Source organism: Mastomys coucha, unplaced genomic scaffold (assembly GCF_008632895.1).
Source record: "Mastomys coucha isolate ucsf_1 unplaced genomic scaffold, UCSF_Mcou_1 pScaffold22, whole genome shotgun sequence".
Taxonomy (NCBI): Eukaryota; Metazoa; Chordata; class Mammalia; order Rodentia; family Muridae; genus Mastomys; species Mastomys coucha.
Window position 1 is genome coordinate 141,992,003 of NW_022196905.1, and position 23,303 is coordinate 142,015,305.

The 23,303-nt window shown below is 45.0% G+C and overlaps 1 protein-coding gene and 1 pseudogene across 3 annotated transcripts in view; both read right to left on the reverse strand.

Annotated features, from left to right (window-relative positions):
• Nucleotides 1-23,303, reverse strand: part of Flt1 (fms related tyrosine kinase 1) — a 168,412-nt gene that overhangs the window by 45,212 nt on the left and 99,897 nt on the right. For 2 of the 3 annotated variants that reach the window (XM_031338765.1, XM_031338766.1), the window contains 2 exons: nt 11,548-11,679; nt 608-714 (listed from right to left, as the gene is read on the reverse strand). In XM_031338765.1, the coding sequence (XP_031194625.1) occupies nt 608-714; nt 11,548-11,679 (239 nt within the window). Of the gene's footprint in view, nt 1-607; nt 715-11,547; nt 11,680-20,235; nt 20,294-23,303 lie in introns of those variants that run through there. The other variant, XM_031338767.1, reaches the window with a different exon arrangement.
• LOC116071754 lies at nt 17,786-17,933 on the reverse strand (annotated as a pseudogene).

Consider the following 23,303-nt stretch of genomic DNA (forward strand, 5'->3'; position numbering starts at 1 on the left):
TTAATGTGTGAGTGTTTTTCCTGCCTGCATGTGTGTATCATGTACATGGCTGTTCCCCCGGAGGCCAGAAGATTGTGTAAGATCACCTAAAACAGACAACTGTTGTCATGTCAGTGCTGGGAACTGAACCTGGGTCCTCTGCATGGGTAGCCAGTACTCTTAACCTCTGAGCCATCTCTCCAGCCCCCTCATCTTCCCTTTTGTTTCTTTTCTTTCTCTTGGATAGAGGTATTGAGATAGGCTTTCTCTGTGTAGCCCTGGCTGTCCTAGAACTCACTTTGTAGACCAGGCTGGCCTCAAACTCACAGAGTAGAACCTACTGAGTCTTTCTAGTGTTTCTTGTATGTACATGATTTTAGGGATGGCCACGTGGCATTGGATAACTAATTAGGGAATTCATCCCCCTGGGAGAGGCTAATTTTCCCTTTCTCAGCTCAATTGTTAGATGCCCATGATTCTTTGTTTAGGGGTGACACCACGTCCCCTGTGACATTAACTATACCTATATCTCAACACAATGGTTGCCCAAGTGAGACCTGAAGGTTGGACATGCTCACATGGGTGGGGAAATCGCATGGCTTGGTGATCTTATCTTCTGTATTCTTACCCGCTTCAGTTTTCGGATGAAGAGAGTTAGAAGGAGCCAAAAGAGGGTTGCAGCCACACATGTGCATGTGAGTGTAATCAGCTCCAGGTTTGACTTGTCTGAGGTTCCTAGAGAGAGAAAAACCACAAAGATGCTATAAAAGAAATCCTCAGATGTGACTTCTCCACTCACCCTTAGCTGGGCATCTGTGGGAGTACACGGTTTCTGAGACAGGCCGTGAACTCGCACCTAGGAGGACTTTCCAGAAATTCTGCTGAGTTTGTAAGCAGTGTTCTCAGAAATAATTAATTAAAAATCAGAGGGGAAAATAAAGATGGAAGGAAATTGAAGTGGCGGAGTTCATTAAAGTGCTAAATCTATAATACGTTAAATCTGCCTGGTGGGTTCTAGAGGAAATTCTAAAGAAAAAAATAAAAAGGCATAAAAGGGGGCCGCTTTGGGATTCACAAAATTCTTCAAAGCAGACATTGGAAATAAAAATAAAGCTCAAGGGCAACTGAGATCGCCTGCCTGTTTCTTCTGAGGCAGCCGCTCTGAGTCACCACAGCGCTGTTCCCTGACTCCGGGGCTCTGACCTTGGCAGCTGGAAGGCACAGCTGAGAGGAAAGAGGGGACCTCATGCCAGTCACACCAATTCCACAGTTCATAGCACAAAAAGCTGAGCACTGTCCCTCCCAGACCCAAGGGGAGAGACCAAGGGAAGTCTCTCTGTCTTTCATGTAGTGTCTGTCTGTCTGTCTTACAGACACACAGTTGCTGTATCACACATACATATATCCCACACACTCACATGTATACACATATACAAACACCACACACACTGACACATGTATACAAACATAAACACACACACACACACACACACACACACACACACACACCACTGGGCCTGAGCAGGGCCTTCGTGACTCAACTACAATGCCAAAGGAGGTTAGGCCCCTGACACTGGGCACTTACTAAGGATGGTGTACTCACACCCACCTCCTGAATACATGACAGCAATATCATAGTTTCAAACATGAGTACCTCACTGTGGGGTTCTCTGTCTTAATTCAGCTAAGATGAGCTAAATTCTCCTACAGCAACAGTAGGTGCAGAGGACACAGGCAGAGCAGTAATGGAGAGTCAGAACATTCAAGAAGCTCAGCAAACCAAGTGCCTCATAGCAAATACAAAGACATTAATCTTATTTTGTTTTACTTTTTTTTTTTTTGAAACAGGGTCTCCCATGTATGCATCCCAAAGAGGCTCCATCACCAAGGATGGCTCTGACTTTCTTGCCTCCACCTCTCAAGGTGATAACAGGCATAGGCCACTACAACCAGTTCATGTAGTGCTGAGGATCAAACCCAGGGCCTCACATATGCTAGGCAAGTGCTTGACCAACAGGGCCACATTCCTAGCCCAGAACAGTCTTTTTAAATGCTTCTGAGGTCTGCAGAGATCACCACAAAGTTGGCAAAGGCCATGCAGACCTGATTACTTGAGTTTCATTTCCTGGGACCCATGTGAAAAGCTGTAGTTCTGGCATTCCTATGGTGATAGAGCCAGAGACTTGAGACTTACCCAAAAGCTTACAAGCCAGCCAGAAGGAAATACTCAGCACAGTGACCAAAATGTGAGGGACCTTGTCTACAGAACAAGACGGATGGAAGGAGAGAACAAACTTCCAAAAGAGTTAGCCTCTGATCTCCACATGTGTACTGTGGCACATGCCCTACCCCCTGCCCCAATAAATAAATAAATTTTAAAATGCTTCGGAGGTTGATGGATTCAATGTCCTCTGGAAGATGCATTTTTAAATAAGTTTGATTGACAGGCAGCAAGGCAGAGAAGGGCATCATGGGAGCAGGAAGAGCAAAAGGAAAAGCCCCAGTCGTGGGAGATGACTGGGTAGCCACTGGGGGTGTGATAGGAAGCACAGAGCGGGGCCCGGAGCATCATGGGACTTTGAGCATCTACCTGAGGAACAAACCAGGTGCAATGCTGCAGGCAGTTGGAGTCAGTGAGGTCGCCTGCACGGAATCACAGCAAGTGTGCACTCTGAAAACCCATGAGAGACAGTGCTGACTGACACTCAGCAAGACTCCTGCCAACACTGTGAGGTAGACTCTCCCCAGCTCTTGAATGATGAAATTGATGGTTAAACCTCTTGCCTATGAGTGGTGGCACTGGGATTTTAACCCAGCTGATCTGAATCCTACGCTTAACAATCACACATCTAAGGGTATTGCCATTTCCTCCTTCCCTCAGATCTTCTGAGCCTTTACAGGAGCTCATCAATCACTTCATAGAGGCACTGTCCTCTGTCCTACCTGAGCTACTCTCAGGGTTTGTGAAGGAATTCACTCCTCTACATCCTCTGTCGCTGCCCAGAGAACCCACGTGTGCCCTCATCTGCTCAGCTTTCACTGCCTCAGGTCACTTCCACTCCTTTCCAGGGCCACAGGTCCAATCCTGTCATTCCCTTGCCTCATTGCCAACATGTGCTCTCCACGCCTGTTAGCATACAATTCAAATTTTGAGCTGGCAGTATAGCTCAGTGGAGGCTCATATGTTACATGATAAGGCCCTGGCTTGCCACTTTAAAAAAAAAATTTGGTTTACTTTTATTTTATATGCATGGATGTTTTTATTGTCTATGTATGTGCACCACATGCATGCAGTGTCTCTGGAAGCCAGAAGAGGGCATTAGATCTCTTAGAACTAGAGTTACAGATGGTTGTGAGTCACCATGTGGGTGCTGGGAATTGAACTGGGTCTTCTGCAAAAGCAGCCAGGGCTGTTAACTGCTGAGCCACCTCTCCAGCCCCGCTCCCAATTTTAAAAATTAAGTTAAAACTTTTAAATGCCTAGGTCTTATATTTTCTTTTGTCCTTTAATCTCAATCTACATTCCCAGAGTGAGAAAAGTGTGAACCAAGGTTCATGGGAGAATGAATTTCTTCTACTACATGTATGTGTGTGCGTGCGCGCGCACACACACACACACACACACACACACACACACACACACGCCCATGCACACTACAAATAAGTTTTGTAGTATGACAGGAGCCTTCCGAAGGCACCCTGCAGTGGCTTTTGACTGTCATAGATGCTGATGGCAATGTTCTCATAAGGGAACGTGAAGCAAGTAGCCTGTCTGACTGTGGGAACTTTCCCAGTACATTCCACGGGACAGGAAACTGGCCCCCGAAGTCTAATTCCATACTCCTTACTCAAGCAAAATTCCTTTCGGGTGGGGCTATTTATATGCAGTCACACGTTTGAGGAGCCGACTCATTAGAATACTGTTAAGAAGAATGTCAGGCTCAATTTAACATCAGTACTCAGTAGTGCTTAGTAAAAATCTTAGCCTTTTACATGGTGGCATTTATGTTCCACTTGATAGTTCCATTTCTATTGCTCTTTTCAGAAGAACTATCAGGACATGCTTTGGTCCCTAGGTGCTATCTCTACACACTAGCCTGACTAGCCACCTCCCCTCCCCCCTCCCACTTCAACAGGCTCCTGACAGGTGATCAGTTCAGTCTATAAAATAGCCCAGCTGCTGAGGGGCAGAGGCAATGTGGGTGGGAATTGATGATTATTAGGAGAGAGTGCTGTTCTCAGGGTCATAACTCCCATAAGATATGGCAAAAGGACCCAGCATGTCTCTGTTTTCACTCACGATGCTGATAAAAATGTGGTCAAACCTATATTATGATAATGGTGCCTTTTGGTAAAGGTTCCTGTTCTCTTACACAGACAGAACTATGTCATTTGCCTCCCCAGGCTTTGTGTCATCCCTCTGGGTGCCACTTAGCAGGTTGTCTGAATTCTGAGGGGGCACGCTGTGCCTAGTGTCTTGAGCCAGTCTAGTGGCAATGGTGTGGAGCTCTTTGTGCGCGGTTCTGGCCGAGTGAACTGGTGGCACGCCTTTGCAGGACTGTTACCAGGGACAGGCTTTGGCTGGGTAGACCAGCCTAAGAAATGTTTAGGTGTTTTCTCGGTAGCTAGGCATCCACACATTGGCCTGGCATGTGGCACTGTGTGGTAGCAGGCTGCCAGCGCCTCAGGCAGAAGAGCCATCAGCTCAGCTCACAAAATATAACCAGCTGAGTTCCCGAGAAGCCCGAGAACCTACCCTGCCCAGAGGGTTGCATGGGGAAGGATGGTGACGGGGGAGGGTGCATCTACAGCAACTGTCATCAGGAAGTGGGAAAACATTCTTTTTTTTTTTTTTAATATTTTTTCATTATATCTTTTTCATGCCCTTTCCCAACACTTGTTTTTTTTTTTGTTTTTTTGTTTTTTTTGTTTTTAAGATTTCTTTATTTATTATATGTGAGTACACTGTAGCTGTACTTCAGACACCCCAGAAGAGGGCATCTGGTCTCATTACAGATGGTTGTGAGCCACCATTTGGTTGCTGGGATTTGAACTCAGGACCTTCAGAAGAGCAGTCAGTGCTCTTAACCACTGAGCCATCTCTCCAGCCCCTGGAAGACATTCTTGTATGACCCTGTGAGCAGCTGTTGATAGACCAAAGCCTTAGTTTCTTTTTAAAAATTTTAGACAATGGGTGAAAGTGCACACTGCTGTTAGGTTTGATTTGGAACTTTCCTCCCTTCCCCTCTCCCCCCTTCTCTCAACCTCCTTGAACTTTTAAATACAGTTTTCTGGGCTGGGGGTAGACAGCTCAGTGCCGGTGGACTGCTCCACCAGAAAGAACTGGTAAGGTCGAAGCAGATTCAAACATACCGGTAAATTTCATAATTTACCTGATCTGGAACATGTAACCACAACACGGCACTGAGAAGACCATGAAAACCGGTTACATAGCATCAAAACCTGAAGTTCTCCATGCCAATGAAGTAGCTAATGAGCGTCCCTTCCTGGGCATCCCTTCCTACAAAAGGTATTTAATCCCTGGTTCACCCTGAGTAAGATGTATAAGCATTTACATCCGCCATAAAAAAAAAAAAACAAAACTAAAAACCAAAAACCAAAAACCAAAAAACAATTTGGACAGCTCCTTCTTCAAGGATCTGGGGGGGGGGGGGCACACCTAAGTCTCCTGGAGAAGGCCTTCCCTCTTTCAGCCCTCTCTTCTTTCAGCACTCATTTCAAACCAAACCAGATTTCACCTTGTCTGGGGCTCAGACATCTCCTTACTGCCTGGAATTTATGGGAAGCGTGGACTTGCGGATCACCGGTCTCAACTCCTCACAGTCCCACAGCATCTGGGTACACTGGAGATTGAGGACCATAGCATCTGTCCCAGATCTCTCTGCTTTTCATCTGGGAGGGAGAACACAGGCTGGGACCCCTTTCAAGGGCTGTGTTCTGCCTCTCTGAGTAGCTTGTTGATGCTCCGGCAGCACCCTAGTGCCAAGGCAGGCAAGCAGACAATTGCGCTCTTGCAAAGGACCCAGGTTCAATTACCAGTACCACAGCTCACTATCAACTATGACTCCAGTTCCAGGGAATCCGACACCCTCTTCTGGCCTCCTTGGGCACCAAATACACACATGGCACACAGACATATATGTAGATAAAATGCCCATCCATACAGACACACACACACACACACACACACACACACACACATTCACATTTATTTTTCCCCTTATCAGTTTTTGGGCATCAAGAGCAGCTGGTTTGGCCTTTTTTTTTTTGCTTTGCTTTATAATTTTTCTGTCAGGCCCACTCCAAGCATTCGCTTGCCCTTTTCTTCCTGCAGCAAGTCAGTCTCTGATACCAGTCTCTGGCATCTTTTGTTGTTGTTGGTGTTGTTTTTCGAGACAGGGTTTCTCTGTTAGCTTTGGCTGTCCTGGAACTCACTCTGTAGACCAGGCTGGCCTCCAACTCAGAAATCTGCCTGTCTCTGCCTCCCAAGTGCTGGGATTAAAGGCATGCGCCACCACTGCCTGGCAAGCCCAGCATCTTTTTAGAGCCTTCTCACAAAGCTTTACCTGATCCCAAACAAGACAGGTTAGGTGAACTCTGCTCTATTGTTAATTTGAAGTAATATTCATTATTTAATGAAGTAATAAATAAATAGCAGAAACATGTTCCCTTTGTGTTTCTACCCCAGGTCCAGAGAAAAAGCTTTATAGATATGAGAAAAGACTAGCCCCCATTCTCATAAGAAGAATGCTGTCTTCTACCTGAGATTCAATTGACCTCTCTGACCTTTAATGTGGCTTCTCTGTCACTTACTGGAATAGTACAAGAGGCCTGTCCATCTTTGAAACAGGTTTTTTTTATTGTTGGTTTTTGGTTTTGGGTTTTGGGTTTTTTTTTTTAATGGTTTCTAAGAATCTATATAGACCAATTTGGATCTTCTCTTCAGGACTGTGATGTATATGAATCACCTTTTTGAGAGTAATTTCAGGTTAAGGAAGAAAGGAAGAAAGAAAGAAAAGGAAAGAAAACAATTAAAATTGTGGTTTGGGACATTTGTTCTGTAACACATTCTTATCACAGTCAGTCCTTAAGCCAAACAGGAATACTGCAGTTTGGTACACCATTTGGGTAACTCCCAGTAAGGCCAGGAAAGTATGTGATACTAAAAGTTCTGCTGGAGTAGAGGAGCATATTAACCAAAACTAATAATAGCTAATACTTCAGATTTTATCATGACAGACTCTTCACCCTGTAAGGGTCCTGGAAAGGTTAGTCAACCATTATTAACCTTCCCATTTTGTAGTGCAGAAACTGAAATACTAGGAAGGGAGGTAACTTTTCAAGAGTGACTCAGCTCCTGAGGTGGAGACACCCTGCTGCAGAGAGGACTCCCACCCTCCATGACGCAGCACAGGAGAGAGACTCAAGTATTTCCGATTCTCAGCGCTATCACTTCCTAGCCTAGTGGCCCTGTGATGTCATTTGACCCCTCTGGGGGGTCTTACTAGAGTCTTATTTTCAACAGCTAAACCTTCTCGCAGGATTGATGCAAAATTTAAGCAGGGAGTGGGGATGGGGGTAGAAAGATGGTACTGTGGTTAAAAGTACTGACCAGTCTTCTAGAGAACCTGGGTTCAAGTCCCAGCACCTACATGTTGACTCACAACCATCTGCAACTCCCGTTCCAGGGTCTCCAGTGTTTTCTTCTGGCCTCCGCAAGCATTGCATGTACACGATGCACATGTGTACATTTAGACAAAAATCTATGCTTATGCTATATGCTTAAAATAATAAAAGAATCAAGTATATTCATGCATGCTTGTTTAATACAGTATACCATGTGATTAATAAAACAAGGTATAATTAACATATCCAGGCCTTCCTAAGCTACCATCTATGTCTGGTATATTCTATGTAGATTCATGTAAGCCTAGAGTCCATGAGAAGAAATGAGATGGGTATGTTTGAAGTCTAATTATTTTGCTTCAAGAACTATCTATAGATATCTTAACTCATCCTTACTGAGCTTGGGCACCATTTTAAAAATTCTTTAAATCCAAATTGGTCTTGGTCTATACAGATTCTTAGAAAGCATTAAAAAAACAAAAACAAAAACCAGTTACAAAGATGGACAGGCCAATTGTATTATTCCAGCTCTTTGCCATAGTTTGGAGTTGAAAGTTAAAAAAAAAAAAAGCTATGTGTATTTAGGGCCTTTATCATCCTATGTACAATCAGGAATTCATCATTTTTAGGCACTTCATCTTTTTTTTGAGCATGGTTTGTTATTTGAGACTCTGAAAATGGCCAGCATCTATGAGAGAAGGAGAACCATGAAGTCCTAAGTTAGTTTAGCGCCTTCATGCTCAGCGCCATGATGGCTGTGTGGGATGACTGCAGGTCAAAGGGGACCCAGGGAATGGAGCACTCACCACGGTGGGGAGCACTGAGACACACACTAAGTTTGTTTTGAGCCATTTTCATTCTAAAGCTTTGGGATCTACTTAGGGAATATGGTGCATGCCCTTACTGTGTGGGTCCTTTCTCCAGCAGATGTGAAGGTGCTGCTGCAGAGGCCACATCTGGGACACCATGTCCAGCACGGAGACTGTGTGACCTTTTCGTGTCATCTCTTAAGCCACCATCACCTGCAGCAGATGCTTCAAAGTGTAGCCATCCTCTGAGGTGTCTGTTCTATATAACTGTGAATACTGTTAAGTACAGCCAACGCCTAAGTCTGCTGCGAGAAGAGTCCTTGTGTGGAGTCTAGCTTTCAGCCTCAATAAGAGACAGAGCTTAATTTAAGTCTTTGGATACAAGTGGGCCAAATATGTTAATTTCAGAAACGATCTTGATTGTTGCCAGCTTCACTGTGGTCTTGACACTGGAACCCACCCCCACCCCTACCCCTCCTCCCAGCTCCACATGTACCCGAAGTCCCATCCAAAGCAAACAAGACCTGTGATTATTTAAAGAAGCCACTCGGACTCTGCAGTCCATTCATCCTTTTCAGATACCAAAATAACACATTGTTTTATCTGTGAGTATAAGACTCCTTTTTGCAAAGGGAATAAATTGAGCAGACCGTTTCCTTCCTGGCTGATTCCTGAACCTCTTTAAATCTGTTAAACATAGCTACCGACACATAACCTGTGTGCCTACATTTCCTAACTTGACTGGGCGAGGTGGGAATGTACCAGGAAATCACATCTGAAGCTAGGGTATGCTTCAGACCCTCAGTGACATGAATCATAAGTTCAAGGGTGACAGTCCATTTCCTTTCTGTCCCTTCCTTTCTTTCTTTCTTTTCTGACCTTTCTTCTCTCTCTCTCTCTCTCTCTCTCAATCTCTCTCTCTTTCTCTGTCTCTCTCTCTGCCTCTCTCTCTCTGTCTCTCTCTCTCTGCCTCTCTCTCTGTCTCTCTCTCTCTGCCTCTCTCTCTGTCTCTGTCTCTCTGTCTCTCTCTCTCTTTTTCTTTTTGAAACAGGGTTTCTCTGTGGAGCCCTGGCTGTCCTGGAACTCACTCTATAGACCAGGCTGGTCCCAAACTCAGAGATCTACTTGCCCCTGTCTCCCTAGTGCTGGGATTAAAGGTATGTACAATGTTAATTTTTATTTTATGTGCATTAGTATTTTGCCTGCATATATGTCTGTCTGAGGGTATTGGATCTCCCTGGAACTGAAGTTATAGGCAAGTATGGGCTTCTATGTGGGTGCTGGGAATTGCTGCTACATGGGTGCTGGGAACTGAATCCTGGTCCTTTGGAAGAGCAGACAGTGCGCTTAACCACTGAGCCATCTTTCCAGCCCTCCATTTTCAATTATAAGATGATCTGCAGATAACTGCAGTCCACTTCCCTGAATGGCATCACAGGATCTGTGAGCCCAGAGCCCTTTGAGCACCTGGCCTTCACTCACGTGTAGCCTTCCCCAGCTCCATTTACTGTCACCTTGCAAACAGCTCCCTATTTCAAGTTCTATCCTTCTATAAAACTGATACCCACGGCCCCCAAACCTCACCATCTGTGAGGCTTTGGAGGACAGTCTCAGGGGAATACTAGGGTCACAGATGTCGTAAAACACAAGACCAAGTAACATGGCTTCTGAGAAGCCCAGATTATCCTGGCAGAAGAGGGACGATTTACAAACTGACATGCACGTTCTTACTTCATGCCAAGGCTTCCCCCACTCACCAGATATGCAGCCACTGCTGACCATGCTGCCCACTAGAGAACACGGGAACAGGTACTTAGCAAGGCGGGTGGAGATGGGTTTCAGAAGAAAGGGAACTTCCTTCGTCAGGGTTGACTGAGTTTTTGGTGACCTCTTTGTACCTCTGGGGGCTTCCTAACTGCTCCACACACCTTGTGGGTCCACTGTAACACCTCTGAGTGAGGCTGTGGGGCATCTCTTGTTTTCTGCTCTCCCTGGCCTGATACAGCTGCTGCAGCGGCCATCCACACCTGATGGCCATGCCAAAGACAGAGGAGCAGACATTTGAGAAAGGAGCTGTTCAAGTGAGAGGCTCATTTAGTCTCATTTGATGTGTCGGCAGAAGTGGAAGACCATTTTCACATAAGGAAGATTTGGGAGATAGATAAGACCATGCCTCAGGCCGTTTGGAGAATATTGCCTATTGTCTTTCTGGAAGTACCGATTTGTGCTGGAATAGTTTCAGCTTTTCTTCCTTCCTGGCTTCTCCCAGGAAGCATCCCCAATCTCAAATGCACCCTGAGCACTGTGGAACAAATCTCTGTCTTTTCACATCAAATCTCCACACGCCATTGATCTTGGTACCTGGGAGGCCCCCAGCAATCTTACAATGCTGTACATTTTAGAGTTGGGATGGTGTTTAGCATGGAAAAACCAAAACCTGGGTTGAAACTGTTTTCTAAATGGAAGCCACGGTGGCCACAGCCAGGGTGGGAGCCAGCCACTTTGTGCTTTGTTCTTCAACAAACTATCTGAGGCCCAAGAAGAGGGGCCCGCAGGGCATTGTCTGAGATGTAAGCTGTTCTTTAGGTATCACCTCTGCGAATAATTTGTCTTACCTCGTGATAAAAACCAGCCGAGGCAAAAGTATCTCACCTGTAATTTCCAGCACTCAGAAAAAGAGGGTGTGGCGGGGGTAGGGATGAACAATTTCAGTGGGTGGATCCCCTCTTTCTTCCTGGCCTTATTTCTCACAGATGTGAACCCCTTGGGTTATCCTGAGTAATTTTATCCACAGTGCTAGTAGTACACCAAGCTCCCTTCTTCCAGGAAGTACTTCCCCTGCTGAGACTGCTGGGTTGGGGCATCCAAGGACAGCCAACCTCTTCCTTCAGATAGAGCCACACAGTGTCATTCAGTGTCATCGGGCAAGGAGAAAGGGGTACAGAAAGAACCCCCTGGGCTACCTGAGGAGACGGGGATGGGGATAGGAGGTTGGGGGGAGAGACGAGAGACGGGGTGGGGGAGGGGTGGGGGTTGAGGATTGCGGGGGTGGGGTGCAGGGGGGTGAGCTAGGCAAACAGGGAAACAGGTGTCTGAGCTACCAGCTGTTTACCTTGCACAGTGAGGTAGGCTGAACTTTCCACGGCTCCCTTCTGGTTGGCAGCTCGGCACCTATAGACACCTTCATCCTCCTCCGTGACTCTTTCTATAAACAGCGTGCTGTTTCCCGGTCCTAAAATAATTCCTGGGGAGCAAGAGATGTTTACATTAGCAGGTCTGGAGGACAAACCCAAACAGCCTTCAGGAAGCCTAGTGCCTTCCTCTCCTCGGCTCCTGGAGCCTGACTTAGCCCCAGAAGGAGTCATTCACTCAGTCTCATGCTGCAGTCCCCAGGTCAGAGCTTGCTCCCAAACACTCAGAAACTGACACCTTGTCCCCATCACAGAGAGAAAATGGAGACTTCCCAATACTAAGCAAAGTGATCAAGAACTCACAGCTTAACCTACAGCACATTTGTGGCAAAAGGCCTGATGAGGTGGTACAACCTTGAGGTAAAGAGCTTGGGCCAGCTGTTTGAATCCATACCTTATCCTATACAGAGTAAATCACTTTGAGACACAGAGACCTCTACTGAGTACTATCACTAAGTGTTTACCAGGTATTTGATCTCCCATCAGTCTGACAGACAGCTAACAAGAATGCCAGTGAGTACCTAGGGAGGGGTGCATGGAGGCAGTGGTAGGCTTTGAGTTGCAGCTTGAGGCCCTGTCAGAGGTGAACCAAGAAAGCAAGGAGTGAGACAAGAGGCGATAGTGAACACACACTGAGGGCTTGTCCTGGAGAGGAAGTTAGTGTGTCTGACCACATGTGAAAACATGAAAATGAGATCGATACACAGATAGATAGACAGATAGATGATAGAGGTAGATGGATTATAGATGACAGATAGATTATAGATAAATAAGTAGATGGATAAATAGATATAGATAGGTAGATAGATGCATGATAGATAGATAGATAGATAATAGAACAGCTAAATACCAACCCTTCACACTTACACATTGTCTTATTATTTATCTCTCTGCCCACCCCATTTAAACCTAGGGATTTATACAAACATCTGACTACTGAGCATTCACTTGTCCCTTTAATCTTTTTTTTTTCTTTTTCTTTTTTTCCTTTTTTTTTGAGACAGGGTTTCTCTGCATAGCCCTGGCTATCCTGGAACTCACTCTGTAGACCAGGATGGCCCCCAACTCAGAAATCTGCTTGCCTCTGCCTCCCAAGTGCTGAGATCAAAGGTGTGTGCCACCACTGCTCGGCCCCATTTACATCTTTTAGACTTTAAAAAGAGTAATTTGTTCACCTAGATGAAAGATATTTTTGAACCTCTCTTATGTAGCAGACACTTAGATACAGACAAATGCCATCCTTGCCTACAAAGGGCCTATTTCCCATTTACAGTAAAGTAAGACTCATTTGAGAGGCTCCAGGGAAGGCAGTGCTGAGGAGGGTGATTTTTGTAGACAGGCAATCTAAACAGAACAGCTCTTCTAATGGGGGACCTATAGGATGGGGAGGAACAAGCCTGTAATGGGTTGGCAGATAGCACTGCAGGCAGAGTGAGTAGCAGATGTATAGTCCCTGGGCCAGGAATGAGCCCACATGAGAAATAAGGGGCCAAAGAGGTGTCTCCATGCTTAAGAGCACATATTATTCTTGCAGAGGACCCAGGTTCTGTTCCCGGCATTCCCATGATGCAACACAATCATCTATGACTCCAGCTCCAGGGGGAGCCAATGCCTTTTTCTGACCTTCATGGGCACCAGACATACATGTGGTACATGTGCATACATGCAGACAGACTCTCATACACATAAAATAATCTGAGGAAGAAAAGGAAGAAGGGAGGAGGAACAAGACCACTCAGTACTGAGTACCGAGTGCCAGTACTCAGTAAGCAAGCAGAGGAAAGAAGTGGCCAGGACACAGATCCTTTCCCCTCCCCAGGCATCACAAGCATTTAGGGTTAGAGAGATGGCCCAGCAGTTAAGAGCACTTGTGCTTGCAGAGGGTCTGGGTTCAATTCACAGTACGTATATCAAGCAGCTCATAAGTGCCTATAACTCCAGGAGTTTCTATGCCCTCTTCCAAGTCCACTTAGGTCCACGTACATACATATAAAATAATAGATAAGGAAATCTATTGGAGAGCCAAATGTGGCAGCACACCCCTGTAACCCTTACAAGTTGAAGTGGAGACAGGAAGCTTAGCTTAGCCTCAGCTATCCAGTGATCTGGAGGCCAACCTGTGCTACATGGCTCTGTCTCAGAAACAAAACCAAGCCAACCAACAAGACCACCATAAACCAAAAAAAAAAGAGAGAGAGACAGAAGTCACTATAATGACACTATAATGACAGAAGTCATTATAAGATGGCATGGCAGTAGGCAGACATGGAAAAGGGGGTGGCTGGTTTGGGGATTTTCTACTGAAAGACTTGAACTAGAATTCTGATGCCACAGGTGGTGATTAACTTTGGGGTTTCTCTGAAGAGCCAACTGGTTTGCTTCTGGATTGGGCTGTGGTACGGGGTGGGGGAGGAGCAATGGAAGGCTGACATCTAAGTCAGTGGTGTAGACCACTGGGAAGTGCAGTGTCTGGAAATGAAGAAAATTATGGGGAAGCTGAATGAAGGTGTTGATCAAGAATGTCATTCAAAGGGTGGATTCATCTGGGGCGTGGGTGGGACTTGAAGAAACCCGTGGGCTTGGCGCTGAGGAAGCAGTCTAGTTGAAGGGCTACAGGTTAAGATCGTAGGCTCAGTTAGTGCAGAAGGAGAGTGAGTGGCCTCAGCAGCCTGAGACTTGTAGAACAGAAAGGGAAATTGGCCAAGTGGAAGAAGACAAAAAAGAGCCCAGGAGGTGACAAGAAAACCGGGAGGCTCCTGGAAGCAACAAAAGACATTTTCACCGGAGATAGCAGGCATCGCTGAGGAAGGAAGCTAACCGCCTACTTTAATGGAGGAAAACCTGACAAGGACACAGAAACAGACAGGGCGGTGCCCAACGGGGCAGTGAGGAGTTTCCTCCCCAGCAAGCGTCTACAGAGCAATGTGGTTGCAGAGGAGAATTTTTAAGATTTTATTTATTTTTATTTTATGTGTGTTAGCATGTTGCCTGCACGTATTATATCTGTGTACCATGCATGTGCAGTGCCTGTAAAGGCCAGAAGATGTTGGATTCCCCTGGAACTACAGTTATACATGGTTGTGAGCTGCTATGTGGGTGCTGGAGCCTTAATCCGGGTTCTCTGCGAGAGTAGCCAGAGTTCTTAAGCAATAAGGCATCTCTTCAGCACAAGAAGGGAACTTTTAAAAATGATTTTATCTTTCTGTTTTTAATTGTGTGCGTGTGGGTGGGGGAGGTGCACACGAGTACAGATGCCCATGAAGGCCAGAGGCATCAGATCCGTGTGTGTGTGTGTGTGTGTGTGTGTGTGTGTGTGTTTGTGTGGGGGTGCACACGAGTACAGATGCCCATGAAGGCCAGGGGCATCAGAGGGGGGGGCAGTACATACAAGTACAGATGCCCATGAAGGCCAGAGGCATCAGATCCTTTGGAACTAGAGACACAGCTGGCTAGTGTGGGTCCTGGGAAGCAAACTCTGGTCCTCTGGAAGAACAGTTCATGTTCTTAACTACTGAGCCATCTCTCCAGCCCAGGAATTCTTTCTTAAGATGCAAAGCTTTACAGCATTTTTATGTGCTGGTAGAAGTAATTTGGGAGAGAGCAAGGGTGGGAGGAAAGGAAGGAGAGATGGGAGGAAGGAGGGAGGGAGGGACTGGTGCCCAAGTTAGAATTTCCTGAGAAGTAAGAGGAGTAGGGTGCCAATGGTCCTGGTCTGGATGGGAGCGGCTGGCCTGTTTGTTCCTTGTTTTCTTCCTTCCTTCCTTTTTACCAGAGACAGGCTTTTGCTATGCAGCCAAAGCTGGCCTTGAACTCACAATCCTTCTATCTCCCCCTCCCAACTGCTGAAATTATAACCTTCTCATGGCTCCCTACTTTACTTAGCTCCATTTCAACTTCATATCTTGTTTGTTTAATTATTATAGTTACACATATACAAATAATTACATGTATAAGTGAATAAATATGTCAATACAACCTGCAGAATATAATTCACTTATATATGTAATTATTTGTATATGTGTAACAATAATAATTAGGGATAGGGTGATATATATATACATATATATATATATATGGCATATATATGTTTTTAAGGCTGAACAATTGGCATTAGATGATCCATCAGGTTGCTCATTTCTGAGGAAGACTAATTCTGCTTTTCCAAGTAGTGTGGTTTAATTGCCTGTAACTCTTCACTGGGGAAGAGGGTGTGGGGGAGGGGGAGGTGGCTCTTCATTGGGGGTGGGGTGAGGGATGGGGGTGGGACCCCCTGAAATTTTCTCCATACACATTGGTGTGTCAACTGGCATAGTCATTGTCATTTTCTCCATTAATGATTGACGTGGCTCTGAGTTGTCTTAAGAAGGCAGGCTGACCAAGCCAGTAAGCAACATTCCCTCCTGGTCTCTGCTTTAGTTCCTGCCTCCAGTTCCTGCCTTGTCTTCTCTCAATGACAATCAATGACCTCTGAGCCAAGTAAATCCTCTCCTACTCTCCAACTTGGTTTTGGTCAGTGTTTTCTCATATCAGTGGAGATGTAAACTAGGACAATAGGTTAAAGTTGTACCGGAAGTGAACAATGATACATTATTTCATCTTTCTTGCCAGTATTGAGCATTATCATGTAAAACAAGACACACAAGCCAAAACCTTCACATTGCTGTGAAATAAATGCTGCTTAATTTGCACCCTTGGACCATTCCCGTGTGTGTGCATGGCATGTGTATGTATGCATGTGTGTGTACACATGTGTGTGTATGCATATGCATGTGTGCATGTGTGTATGTGCATATGTGTGTGTGTGTGTGTGTGTGTGTGTGTGTGTGTGAGATCCTTGCTTTGTGTGTGTGTGTGTGTGTGTGTGTGTGTGTGTGTGTGTGAGATCCTTGCTTCCAAAAGCCCTGTTTTTGAATGATGGGCAGACAAAGGGGAACTCTGAAGTCAGGGGTAGTTCTGATCAGGGCTTGGAGGAAGAGAGTCCTGAAGATGTTTGACTGTGGAAATGACATCATGCCAGTGGCATGTAGGGAAGTTTAGTCTCCCAGAAGGCAGGATGGGGCTGAACTGAGGAAAGAACAGCATGGGGCAGTCCAGCTCCCTACTTGAAATTCAGGCAAGGGATGATGAGACTGATAACCCCCCAACCCCACCCCCAAGCCTGGATGGGAGGATGGGAAACAAGGGGAAGAAGAAATGCAAATACATGCTGGGAAGAAACAACATGCAGGGATTGGCTCAAGCAACGGAAGGAGATGAGCCCAAGGGGCTACTTTAAGCCTCCATGAAAGGAAATGTGCCTTCCTTACAGAGTTCTCCCTATGACTGGCTAAGTCCTAGAGTCCCTTTGAGGATGTTTTTCTCTCTGTATAATAAGAGGAACACCTGCTTTGCATCACACATATTCCAGGAACAGTGAAAATAAATATGAATGAAGTCCAGGCGGAAGGTTTGACGGTGCGAGCTTTTTCCTTATTTGGTTTTCTGTCTTTGAGTTTTCCTTTGGAGAAAGGTGTGTGGTGGGAGGTGAGGAAATGATCTTTACCATACAGACAGCTAAGCACTGTGGTGTCATTTTTTTTTGGAGAGGAGGGAACAGGGTCTCACTATGTAGCCCTTGTCCTGGAACTCACTTTGTAGACTAGGCTGGCCTCATACTCAAAGAAATCCACTGTTGGGAATTAGTTCTAGTGTTTTGTCTTATTTTGGGTCCCAAAGGCCACACTTCCAGACCTGAGGGTCCCTGCCCCCAGCTGGCTTCAGTTGATAATAAAGAATTGCCATACAGCCAATGGCTGGGCAGAGAGACGGGGCGGGACTTTTAGATTGTGTGCGCAAGGGACTAAGGGAGAGGGAAGAGAGGAGAATCGCCATGATCCAGAAGCAGAGGGATCAGATTTAAGAGCTGCAGGAGAGAAAGCATCCTACAATGTAGGTGTAAAGGGAATGTGGCCCTATGGGGGGCTGCCCAGAAGGTAACAGGGCGCCAAAGATAAAATATAGATTCAGAAGCCAGGAATACCAGTGGGAAGTGTGTGCTAGCCGCTGGGAGGTTTAGAAGTGCCCAGGCATTGAGCTAGTCAAAGCATATCAAAATTAGCTGGTGTGTGTGTGTGTGTGTGTGTGTGTGTGTGTGTGTGTCTTTCTTTTTTTTTTTTTAATCCATGTCTCCCATTCACAATTCAGACCAGGCACAGTGGCCTAGGCTGAGGTGTATACAGGGTAGGTTTATACTGCCTCCTCTTTCTATACTGTGTATGTCTTTCTTTTGGCAAATCCAGAGAGCTCTTGGGCAGGTGCAGAGGGGACCCACCAAGAGCCAAAAAAGTTGAACTAAATTCACTGCTACAACCCACTTGCCTCTGCCTCCTGAGCACTGGGCTTAAAGGCATGTGTAACCATGCCCAACTGAGCATCAATTATTGAATAAAATATTCTTTTCCCACTGAATTATGGTACCAGTTCTGAGACTGCAAGTTTCTATATATTTGTGGTTCTGTTTCTGGGATCTCTATCCTTTTAAGAACCCATTTATCTATCTCTGTACCACAGCATTTAAAAAATGCTATCTAACACAGCTTTTAAAAAGACTTGTTTTGATTTATTTTTATTTCATGTGTGTGGGTCTTTCTTCTTTGTGTGTTTGTGTGTTCTTTTATGTCATTGAATATTTTTATTTTCTTTTTAAATAACTTGCTTATTTTTTAAGAGAATTATTTATTTTATATATGTGAATACACTATTGCTGTCTTCAGACACACCAGAAGAGGGCATCGGATCCCATTACAGATGGTTGTGAGCCACCATGTGGTTGCTGGGAATTGAATTCAGGACCTCTGGAAGAGCAGTCAGTGCTCTTAACCACTGAGCCACCTCTCCAGCCCAATAACTTGCTTTTAAAGTTAAATTTATTTCTAGATACACAGAGATTTTTATTTTGTGTTTATGTGTTCATGTATTTTGCCTGCATGTATGTTCTATACATTACATGTATACAGCTAGAGGCTAGAAGAGGGCATCAAATCCCTGGGAACTAGAGTTATAGACAACTGTGAGCTACTATGTGGGTATTGGGAATAGAGCCCAGGTGCTCTGCAAGAGCTACCAGTGTTCTGCTGAGCCATTTCCCTGGCCCCAGCTGTCTGTCATGCACATTCATATTAGGTTCTTTGAGGGGTTTGCTTAATTTTCTTTCTCCTCTGGGTATGAGTATTAGAAACCGTAAGAGACTCACTTATGAACAGGTGTGGTGGTTTGAATAGGTTTGGCCCCCACAGACTCACGTGTTTGAATGCTTGGCTCATAAGGAGTGATACATTTAGGAGGTGTGGCCTTATTGGAGTAGGTGTGGCCTTATTGGAGTAGGTGTGGCCTTGTTGGAGGAAGTGTGTCACTGTGGAGGTGGGCTTTGAGGTATCCTATGTTCAAGCTACACCCATCGTGGTATGCAGTCTCTTTCTGCTGCCTGAGGGTCAAGATGTAGAATTCTCAGCTCCTCCAGCACCATGCTGCCTGCATGATAATGGACTACACCTCTGAACCTGTAAGTCAGCCCCAAGTCAATGTTGTCCTTTATAAGAGCTGCTTTGGTCATGGTGTCTCTTCACAGCAATGAAACCCTAACTAAGATAACTGGATATTGTACTTCCTGTTGATGCCATAATTATTTACCAGTTTACTTCCAGGAGGATGGCCCAAGTCATTTCCATGCACTTGCTTCAGACAACTGATAGTGTTTCTTCATCCACTGAGCACATACTAACCCCATCCCTACACACACTCAGTATTATTTACTTCTCTTTTCTATTATTTTCTATTATTTAACGCTTTCTCACACTTATTTTCCTAAAGCAGTCGTGTCTCACATGCTGATGTTAGAGGACAAACTTACTTCTCTCCTCTACCATATAAGCCCCAGGGATTGAACTCAGGTTGTTAGGCTTGGTGGCAAGCTCCTTTACCAGTTTACCCATGTAGCCAGCCCAGATTTCTTCCTACTATAAGATCCTGTATCAGACTGGACAAATAAGAAACAAAGCAAGACTTATAGACATAGTTACCTACAGTTCACACCCATGGGCACTGGGGATTTGATTCTAGGATTGTCTTTTTAAGTTTTAAAGAAAAGGCAGAAATCTGAATTTCTTTTTTTAGCGTTCAAACTTGTCCTTTTTTTTTTTTATGTTTGCAAACATGTCCTCTTAGTACATTCACTGTGAGGGTCAATAAAAACACATATGCTGCATAGATCAGACATGACTCTGAGGATACTACCCATGGGTTAGCTTTACATTCTTGTTAATCAAAGACCTGCATGACCTCACCCTCTCCGTCTTCCAGCTTCAGGCTCTGTTATAGCTGTAAAAGGACCCCCGGCCTTGAGTCTTGGATCTTTTCGAAGTTCATGACAAACTGCAATGGCTTCCCACATGCTGTTTCCTTGACTCGAGGCTAATGCTTACTGGTTTTTTTTGTTTTGTTTTGATTTTGTTTTGCTTTTGTTTTTTTCTCTTTAACAGTTGGATCCTGGACCAGCCATGTTGCAAATATCTTCTGTTGCTCTCGCGACCCCTGCTGTGTTACTGCCCCGTGCCTGCCCCACTCTGCCGTGTGTCGGTTTTTGCAGTCATACTGTGGACTTTTTTATTTCGCCTGCTCCAGTGTGGGCTCCTGGAGAACAGTAACTCAGCATTAACCTTTCTGAGGCTCCAGTGTGTCAAATAGCCAGCTGGCCTCCAGCAACTGGGGAACGACAAAATTCGTCAAGACCCTGGGCAGTGGAGTGCTATGGAGAGGAGGGATGGTTTTGTGGTCCTTGTGAGCCTTATCTTATGAAGATAAGGTTGTCATTAATGCCAACTCTGTATGTGGGAGCATGCCACACACGCATGTCCAGCTCTCCTCCGAATCTAGAATGTTTATGCCACTTAGCTTTATCACCCTAAAGTTCAAACATGCCCAGGTGACTATGTAGGTGTTGGCAGCCCCAAGGTGACAAGTGAAGCTTCACCATAGGCTGTTTTTGTGGGACTCTGTTCTGAACCCTATAGCCATGAAGATGACCATGTAAGACCCCTGTGACCTGCAGAGTTGGTTGAGGGTAGATCAGCTTGTGATCAAGTGACCTACATTTATCCATGAGGGGCAGTCTACATTTTAAATGTGTCTATGTATTTTCGTATTTGATATTTCCAAGGGGCTTTGCAAATTATTCATTTTTCCATTAATGCCTTAAGATGAGGGACAATCACAATGTTTTGTGTATGAGGAGAACTATATTGTCTTAGAAAGAGGACAGCATTTTAATATGACCTACTAAACTTGTAGAGTTTTTGATCCACATACCTGGTTAAATAAATGCACACTGTGTTTGAGCTTTCTGCTCCTCCCACACAAATGCCTCTGCTTTTCTAACTGGCTTGTCAGTCTGAACAGTGGCCGCTCTCTTGTCCTGTGACCATCTATACTTCATATTGAGGTTATGCCATAGAGGTTACTAAGCTTATCTTCATTATCAGAGTTCTTTTCTTTATTTTTAAGATTGGTTTATTGTTTAGTTGTGTGTGTGTGTGTGTGTGTGTGTATTCACTTAAGTGCAGGTCCCATGGAGACCAGAAGAGGGCATCAGAACCCCTGGAACTGGAGTTATAAGCAGTTGTGAGCCACCATGTTGGTGTTGGAAGCTGAACACATGTCTGTACTTTTTAAGCACATGTGCAAACTCCTGGCCAATAAATGCTCATGTTCACAATTGCCATAGCCTGCCTGGAAGGTTAGATTTCTACCACAAGGCACAGCTGTCTATCTACAGTGATTCTTCTAGTTCCTATTTTAATACAGGGAAATACTACGGCGTTGTATAGACGCTGAAGTTAACAAACTGATCCGTTTCTGTCATCTGAGGACCAACAAATCAATTGTGGGAGTTCATATAATACTGTACACAAGGCTGCTAAAACAGAGGAAGTGGGGCAGTGTGCATGGATACAGATTGACCTTCGTAAGTCCTCTCAAATGACATACTACACCATGCGATTTGAGCTCAGACACCAGTCTTCCCTTATAATGACACTACCAGGCACTTGGCATAACCCATTGCTTTGTTTGCTTATTTGTTTTTTCTTTGTTTTGTTCTTTTGCTTGTTTATTTTCAGAGACAGAGTTTCTGACTGTCCTGGAATTCACTATATAGACCAGGCTGGCCTCAAACTCAAGAGATCTGCCTCTGTTTCCTGAGTGCTGGGATTAAAGGCCTGCACCACCATGTTTTGTTTGCTTTTGCTTCATATTTTCTTATTTGATTTTATGCTCTATGCTTTATTAAACTTATTGTCTGTAATTTTTATTTTTACCAAAGTATGAATTCAGTGTCTTATTCCTAGTTATTTTACTAACTCATTACAATGCAAATTTGCTCATCTTTAATGAGTGACAAGATGTGTACCATAGTCCTGTTTTTAAATGAAAAATTTAAAAGATTTGTTTGTTTGTTATTTAATTTGTTATGCATACAGCATTTTGCCTACATGCATAACTGCAGGCCAGAAGAGGACAGATCCCATTCCAGATGGTTGTGAGCTACCATATGGTTTCTTGGAATTGAACTCAGGACCTCTAGAAGAGTGGCCAGTGCTTTTAACCTCTGAGCCATCTCTCCAGCCCTTTTAAATGAATTTCCTTTTGACTTATTCTCAGTAAATGCTTGGTCTGTCTGTCTATTGCTTACACTTACGTCCATGTGGCTGTGTAAAATAAAATATAAGAAGCCCTGATCCAGAAAGCATTTTCTGTGTTTGGTTTGCCCTTCAGTGAAGGTCAGTTGCACGATGACCTGGTCCAGTTGTGTGAGGCAAGTTCATTAGCAGCTGGAATGGAGGGCCACCAAACTTGCTTGAGCTGACCGTGTTAGCGGCGACTAAGCTGTATGGAGCTCACCAAGCAGGTTACCCGAGACCACTTTTGTTTGCCTCTGACCTTAACCCGGACACAGTGGTGTCTGCAGTGTCATGGTTGATGTGTGTGTGTGCTGAATCAGGCCTTTTAACCTTGTATTTGGGAGGAAGAGGGATTTCCATGAAAACTCTGGATGTATGGAAGAAAAAAATCCCCACCCAGTGACATTGGTGATAGAGTGCATCTAAAGCCATGTAAGAGCGTTGTCTCTAAGTTCCCAGTCTTCAGTGTAAGGATTTGGTCAGTTGGGGTGGGTGCTCCTCAAGCTCTGAGCCCCTACTTGGCATCTTTAGACTGGGTACAGCACCTGGGAGACTACCTCTGGCCCCAGAAGCCTAAATCTCTTTGATTCTAGCCTCTTCCTTTGTCCTGGCTTTCAATTCTCTCCTCTCCTCAACCATGGGTCCCTCAAGCCCCGATGTTCTCCAGAACAGGGCTTCCTGTCTCTGCCATGAGTTTGTGTGGGAAAGTCACAGAAAGAGTCCAAAGAGGGTTTTTTGTCCATAATGGGCAAGGATAGGCTTTGAGAGTTGAAGGAGAAGCTAAGAAGGGTTACCTGTGCTAAGTTTGGGTAAAACTCTGGGATCAAGACCCAGTGCCACAGAGACACACACATACACCAAACACACATTCTCTCCCTGACTCCTCTCCACATACACACATGTGCACACACATATCTCTCTCTCTGCCTCTGTCTCCCCTCCTCTCTCTCTTTCTCTCTCTCTCT